The following is a 7,603-nucleotide window of genomic DNA, read 5'->3' as shown; positions in this document are numbered from 1 at the left end:
TCTTCTTATTTTTTTGTCTATGTTTTCTTTTGCAACATGGCTAATATGGAAATATGTTTGACACAACTTCACAGGTATAATTGATATGAAATTGCTTGCCTTCTCAAGGAGAGAGGAAGGCCTGGAGGAAAAAAGAGAACTTAAAACTCAAAATTTTCAGAAAAGGAATATTTTTTTAAAATGCATGTAATTGGGAAATAGTTAATGGAATAAATAAAAAAAATTGGAAAAGGAAAAATTTTAAATATATTTTTTAAAAAGAAAAAAACTTATGTGTTTTTATGTTAAAGTTCTTGATGCTTTCACAATGGTACCTCCTAAAGTCAAATGATTGGCATCTGGAACCCATGGAGACTGGAGAATCTGTGTAAATTGACTGAATGTTGTTGCATAAGGGCAAAGTTGTCTCCTCCATTGGACTATGAGCTCCTTGGGAGCAGGGACTGTCTTTTGCCTTTCCTTGAGTGCTCAGCTCCTGAAACATAGTAGGCACTTAATAAATGGTTATCAACTAAGAGAACATTCGGTTGATGGCTCTGGATGGGCTTTAATAAAATATTAAGACAGTGACGTTGGATTAAACTTTTAATTTACCACTCTTTTGAAGTTTAATGATCCTTATGATCATTGATCAAATGAGATAATATTTGTAAAGTGCCTAGCACAGTGCCTGGCACATAATAAGTACTATATAAATGTTAATTCCCTCCCTCCCTCCTCTTTTGGATACTGAAACTACAGAGAGTTATCTGTGGGACAAGGAGAATTTTCAGAATAATGTTGAAGATCATATTAAGTGTTAAAAGAAATGATGAAGGGAGATGTATTGCAGGGCTATGGTTTTGTGTCTCAAAGTTGTATCAATTGCTACTAAGAAAGGAAGGAAGGAAAGAAAGAAGGAAAAAAGGAATAAAGAAAAGAAGGAAAGAAAGAAAGAAAATCAATATTCAACATCTTCCTTTCCCCAACTATGACACATCTCTCTCCACCCCACTGATTTGTATAAGTCTTGGGATGATGATGTGCTTAACTGGGGAACCTTACTAGCTGTTCATTTTACATGGACAACTAGACATAAATATGCCAAGAACCTGTGTATTTTTAGTTTAAAAGGTTGGCTTTTATGAATCTATACTATATAGTCTCTTGACAATACTCTTGAGAAGTTTTGAAAAATCAGTATTGAGACTAGAAATTGCCTTAATCATACTTTGTAACAACCCACAGACCTGGTTCTCTGCCCAGCCTAAAGCTAATGCTGTGATTGTTAACTGTCCCTCAAGGGTGGCAGTTAGAACCTCCCTGTGGACTCCTGAATGGTAGAAGAGTCTCTCCAATTCTTCAAGAAATATTGTCTTGCTTAGATGACCCTGAGTACATAGGATCATTTATGTACATTTCTTAATGGAATGTTTATTCTACTTCATGTAAGCATTTCTTGGAGAAAATGTGTAATCTATATTTTTAATGAAGAATTGCAAGAAGAGGAAGAATAAAAGCTATCATCAAAGAGGTATATGTCTGGAAAAGGGGGTGCTCTGATCACATAGTGAGAATGAAGCATAACTGATGGGCATTCCATGTGATTGGAAAATGCTTTTTATCAATAGAAGAAGGATAAGTCACAAATGGAAACAGGCATTTTTGAGAGGGGAGGGTGAGGGTTTTTTTTACATTTAATTTTTATTTTATTTTTCTCTGAATTACATTAAACAAAATTTTTTAATATTCATAGTTTTTTTTAATTTTGAGTTCCAAATTCTCTCCCTCCCTTCATCTTATTCCTCCTCTTTGAGAAGACAATTTGATATAAATTATACATGTACAGTCATTCAAAACATTTCCATATTAGCCATGTTGCAAAAGCAAACACAGACCAAAAAAAAAAAAACCCAAGAATAATAAAGGTTTTGTTTTGTTTTGTTTTTTTAGTTTTGTTTTGTTTTAAAGTATGCTTCAATCTGCATTCAGACTCCATCAGTTCTTTCTCTGGAGGTGGGTAACATTTTTTGTAAGTCCTTCAGAATTGTCTTGGATCACTGTAATGCTGAGAATAGCTAAATCATTCAAAAATAATCATCATACTATATTGTTGTTACTATGTACAATGTTCTCCTGGTTCTGCTCACTTCACTTTGCATCAGTTCAAATAAGACTTCCCAGGTTTTTCTGAAAGCATCCTGCTCACCATTTCTTAAACTACAATAGTATTCCATCACAATCATATACCACAATTTGTTCAGTCATTGCCCAGCTGATGGGCATCCAAGCAGGGAAAAATTAAAAATAGTGAGTTTATAGTTTCACTACTTTCAAAGATGACCTATATATAGTTTATTTTTAAAAGAATATATGTTAAATAACATATATGGAAGGAAAATTAGATAACAGATTCTGACTATATATTATTGTAAATATCATGTCTGTTGGTTTAAGATTGGAAAAGTAGCACAAGTCTATATATTGTCATTTATTTCATTTATATGCAAAATACATCATGTGAAATTGTGGTGCTGGAGAATATTTTTGAGAGTTCTTTGGACAGCAAAAAGATCAAATCAGTCAATAATTAAAGAAATCCATTCAAGCTATTCACTGGACAGACTTCAGGAGAGAGAGGAGGATAGAAGGTCCTGATGTGCTACAGTCCATGGGGTCATGAAGAGTCGGACAAAACTGAACAACTAAACAATATATATGTAACTTTATACAAATTCCTCCTAATTTACTATTGGCTGGGAACAGTATATTGAATTCAAGCAATGTTTTTTAAGCACCTAATATGGGCAATGCTAGGTACAGGGAGTGCAAAGAAAAGAAAAATGACAAATAGCCCCTTCCCTCATGGAGCTTACTTTCTACTGGGGGATGCAATTTCTAAACAGATAAATAAATACAATATAATTCGAGAAGGATGGGAGCATGGACAATAAGGGGGACCAGGAAAGGGCTCAAATTGAGTTTGGAGGAAGCTAAGGACTCATAGAGGTGGAGAAAAGAATGCATTCCAGGCATAAGAGCCAACCTTCACAAAGGCCCAGAGATAAGACAGAGAAAATAACAAATTTGAGAAGCAGAAAGAAAGTTAGTTTGACTGGGACGGAAAGTATATAAAGCAGAAGAGTATAGAGTAAGTCTGGAAATGGAGAATGGAACCAGATTGTTAAAGGCTTTTAAATTTGTACTTGACCATGGAGACAGAAGTAAGTCGCTTAATATTTTGGAGCAGTGGAAAGACACAGACCCTTGACTTAGTAAGTTTATTTTGGCAGCTATATGGAGGTTGGATTGGAAAGGGGAGGGACTGAGAGCAGGGAATCTATTCTGAAGGTTATTGCAATAGTCTAGATAAATGATCAGAAGGGTTTCAACTCAGATTGTAGCCATATTAACGGAGATAAGGGGATGGAGAAGATATGTTGTGGAGGTAAAATTTAAAAGGACTTTCCAACTCTTTAGGTATTAGGTATAATAATCAAACTTGCTAGAATTTTGTCTAAATAGGCCCTAAGCAAGGGACGAAGGGCTTCATTGTGCTCCTATCCTTTGCCACTGAAACTATAATCCCATTAGTTTTCCATCAGGATAAACTCATTAAGAAAAAAATATTCCTTAAGAAAAAACCTAAGAGGGTCTGGAACCTACAAACTCTGAGAATTAGCCAACGAATTTCCAGTTGGGTCTGCCAAACTATACTTATCCTTCAAGCATCAGCTTTAGTCCAAGGTTCTCCATGAAGTGTTCCTAGGCTATTCTGATCCCCCAGTTAGCTCTCCTTTCCCCAACCTCCTGTTAAATCAAAACTCAGCACAATATGTCACTTAATATTGATTGTGCACTATCTTTTTTCCTCAAGTAGATTGAAACTCCTTGCAGGCATAATCTCTCAAGCTTCCCTTCTGTCCATCTCCTAACAAGCTTAGGTCAGTCCTGGGCATATAGCCAACATTCAATAAATGCTTGTTCATTGATTGTCAGAGGTAGCAGATCCAAAAATTTTGAATGACTCTAAATATCCTATCTTAAATGGCATTATCTATCTATGTGTCTCTATCTTAATTAATCTCTAGATGAACCAATTTCTATAGATGTGTCATATACAGATGTTGAAATACAGACAGATATTAAAATATTCATTATTTACTACATAAATGATACTACACAGGATCTGGCATATAGTAGGCATTTATAAATGTTTGTTGAATTGAAAAAAGTTAGAAGAAAGTTTTTTTTTTCTTTAACTGTCCTTATTTGGTGAACTCCTAGAGGACAGTAACCAAGTGTCGTTTACTTCCAAATGCTATTTAATGCATTAACAATGTCTTACACATAGCAAAATCATAGAACACTAGAACTAGAAGAGATTGTGGATAGCATTGTTCTCTCCTTATTTTCCAGATGACAAAACTGAGGTCCAGTCAGGAGAAATGACTTGTCCAGGATCCCATAACAAGCTTTTGTCAAAGCTGGAATTAGAACTTGAGTCTCCTGGCTTCTTAATGCCAAGCCTTTCCTGCAATACCAGAGTGGGTTTTCAATAAATGATGTGCCACAGATCATATGAAAAAAGCTACAACATGACAACATGTACTAAAAGTCTGATCTAACATTGTTAGCCTTGAAACAAGTGTTAGTGTCTTCTCTAGAAACCAGTGTTAATAAAAAAGTTCACTCAAGGATAAAAATATTGGTATATTTTAGTTTGTGCGATGCAAATGAGAAATACAGATATAAATTTTTAATGGAAGTTATGTTAATAAAAATGGAGCATTGTAGACAGCACTTAGAGAATTTCATATTTCATTTTAAGATTACAGTTCTTACAAAGAAGCATTCTTTAAAACTATAGTTCTCATTATTAATTTAAAATAACCATCAGTATAAGAGCACAGTTTAACCTGGCAAACATTTAAAGGAAACACTTTGTCTCTCAAAAGTAGCGTACCATAATTATCCATCCATTCATATTATTAACAGAAGAGCAATTTACCAAATGGAAATAGTTGTATAAGACAGGAAAAAACAATTAAGTTATTCAATATGCAAGCTGTTTCCATAAAATTATTTCAACCGATTTTTATTGTCAAAAATATTCAAAGCAATTTTAATTAATACCCTGTGCTTAACAATCAGCCTGTAACTTGTTTCCAGTACATTAAAAAAAAAACATGCAACATTTTCTTTATACAATTAATCAGAACACTTGTTTTTGCTATTTTAAAAGTTATGATTGTACAGAAATTTTACCTCTGTTACATAGAAAACAGTCATTTTAATATAGAAAACAGTCGTGTTTTACAAGTATTTTCCAGAAGTATTATAATTTTGCTTAAGAAGTTAGTAAATTTCACTGCTTAAAAATGACTGCCTTACTGCTGCTGAATTAAACTTTAACTCTCCAATTTTAAATCCATTTTCTCACAACGTTCTTAATTGTTTCCAACGGAATAGTGCGATAAATATCATCACTCCCAGTTTGCTACAGTGTATCTACAATATCAACAGCAGCTGTTTAACCGGCAATTTCAATTTTAGTATTTTGTTCCATTTGCCTGGTTCTAACAGAAGACCCTCAAGAAATCTAACCCGTGAAATCGTTAAAAGTCCCATTCTCTTTTACTTCCCTTCAAAATATAATACCACTTGAGGTTGTCAAAAATAGCTTCTGTAGAAAATTGGTCTTGGCCTTGCACAAATAAAATTAGTTTAGGCTTTATAAAAAAAAAAAAAAAAGACGTCAGTACTGTACAAAACACCGCAGGGTTTATTGTCCAGATCAAAATCTACTTTAGAAGATAAATGTGGCCAAGACTGTTAGGAAAGGGGGGAGGTGCCTTATTCAAAAGCAAATACCAATTCACAAAAATTACTTGTCGCCAGTCTAAATGTAGATTCTGTCCCCGTTTAAAGTCTGTGGTCTCCGTATGAAAGACAACCTAGAAAAGGAGCAGAAACGACTTGATTTCCACCCCACCTCCGGGGGGGGGGGGGGAGAGAGAAATCACAGCCCGTGAGAGAGGGGAGGGGCAGGAGAGCGTGGGTGCTGTTATATGCCAATGCTTTTCAAATCGCAGAGAAGGGTCCCCTGAGTGGTCTGGGGGCTCTGGCCGCAGGGGAAATGAGCTCGGAAGCAGACTCTCAGCTCCTTGTTAAAGATGAAACAAAGGATGGGGTTCACGCCGGCCTGGGCAAAGGTGAGCCACACTGAGGTGGTCAGGTAGCCCTGGGGCACGGCGCCAGCCTTGATGAAGACCCTCAGGTAGCAGGCCACGATGTAGGGGCCCCAGAGGAGGAGGAAGAGGAGGGTGATCATGTAAAACATCTTGCAGAGCCTCTTCTCGGTCTTGAACTCCTCCAGCACCAGGAGGCGCCGGGCCTGCCCCCCGGGACCCGGGCCGGCCGGGCGGATGCCCACCAGCGTGGGCGGCGTGGGACCCCTGCCGAAGCCCGCTGTCCAGTTGGCGGCCGCCTGGCCCGTGGCGCCCGGCCCGTGGAAGGTCCAGTTCTGGCTGACGGCGGGCACCAGCTGGGCGGGCTTCATCTTTCGGCGGTCGTGGATGAAGAAGAGCAGGCGAAGGTAAACCAGGTGCGTGGCGCCCACCACCGCGGCCAGCATGAGCATGAAGCCCAGCGTATCGTTGGCCCCGACGTGGCGGTGCTCGAAGGTGCACTGCGCCTCCTCCCGGACAAAGCGGTAGGTGCCCACGTCCAGGACGGGCGGGAAGGCCATGGCCAGGGCCAGCACCCACGCCACGCACACCACGGCGGCGCACGGCCAGCCCGTCAGGCGCTTGGCATAGAAGCGGTGATGGGCTATGGCCAGGTAGCGGGTGACGCCCACGCCCAGCAGCAGGAAGGCGGCGTGGAAGCAAAAGAGCACGGCCAGGAAGGCGAGCAACTTGCAGCCGAGCGCGCCGGGCGGCGGCGCCCCGCCAGCAGCGCCCGCGCCCCGGCGCACGGACAGCAGCACCGCCGGGAAGCAGGCGAGCGAGCGCAGCCCGTCGGCCAGGCACAGGTCGAGCAGCAGGTAGTAGGGCGCCCGGTGCAGGTGGCGGTCCCGGAGGATGAGCAGCACGAAGAGCACGTTGCCGGCCAGGCTGATGCACAGGATGAGGCTGAGCGAGGCCAGCTTGAGGCCCAGTGCTGCCGGGCCGCCGCCCCCGCTGCCCCCGCCGCTGCCTCCGCCGCCCGCAGCGCTGCTCGGGGCCGGGCTGCTGGCTCCGGCCAGGTCACTGGCGTTCGCCATCGAGGAGCCTGGCGCTGCGGGAGGAGCTGGAGCTTGGCCTCCTCCCTCTTGTTGGCCTCCTCCTCCTCCTCCTCCTCCTCCTCCTCCTTCCCCTTCTCCTTCTCTTCTTCCTCCTTCTCCCTTTCCTATCCCTTCTCCCTCTTCCCCTCCCTCTGCTAGCAAGGCTGCGGCTGGGGAAGCTTCACTTACCCCGCCATGGGGCCGGCCCTGGCCTCGTTGGCTCTCACCCACGAAAGAGGCAAAGCAAGAGACGCTGAGGGATGGTGGGCGGACGGCCCCTACAGCTCCTTCTCCTGCACCTCCTCCCTCCCGGGCGCTGCCTCCTCTCGGCACCTGGGTCCAGGCCGGTCCTCCATG

The 7,603-nt window shown here is 41.5% G+C and overlaps 1 protein-coding gene across 2 annotated transcripts; it reads right to left on the bottom strand.

Moving 5' to 3' along the window:
- Positions 1 to 5,296: 5,296 nt before the first annotated feature.
- Positions 5,297 to 7,246, bottom strand: GPR27 (G protein-coupled receptor 27). 2 transcript variants are annotated; one of them, XM_027864111.1, is made up of 2 exons: positions 7,234 to 7,246; positions 5,297 to 7,179 (listed from the first exon to the last, which is right to left on the bottom strand). In XM_027864111.1, exons 1-2 carry the CDS (start codon positions 7,244 to 7,246, stop codon positions 6,047 to 6,049), a joined length of 1,146 nt encoding a protein of 381 aa, XP_027719912.1. In that variant the 3' UTR covers positions 5,297 to 6,046. The 2 variants fall into 2 exon arrangements, with proteins under 2 accessions (XP_027719912.1, XP_027719911.1); XM_027864110.1 differs by having other exon boundaries at positions 5,297 to 7,246.
- Between the last annotated feature and the right edge of the window lie 357 nt (positions 7,247 to 7,603).

Source organism: Vombatus ursinus, unplaced genomic scaffold (genome assembly GCF_900497805.2).
Source record: "Vombatus ursinus unplaced genomic scaffold, bare-nosed wombat genome assembly UNPS02014773.1, whole genome shotgun sequence".
In the NCBI taxonomy this organism is placed as follows: domain Eukaryota; kingdom Metazoa; phylum Chordata; class Mammalia; order Diprotodontia; family Vombatidae; genus Vombatus; species Vombatus ursinus.
Note: the sequence above shows the minus strand (reverse complement) of the source record. Positions and strands in the feature narration are given on the sequence as shown.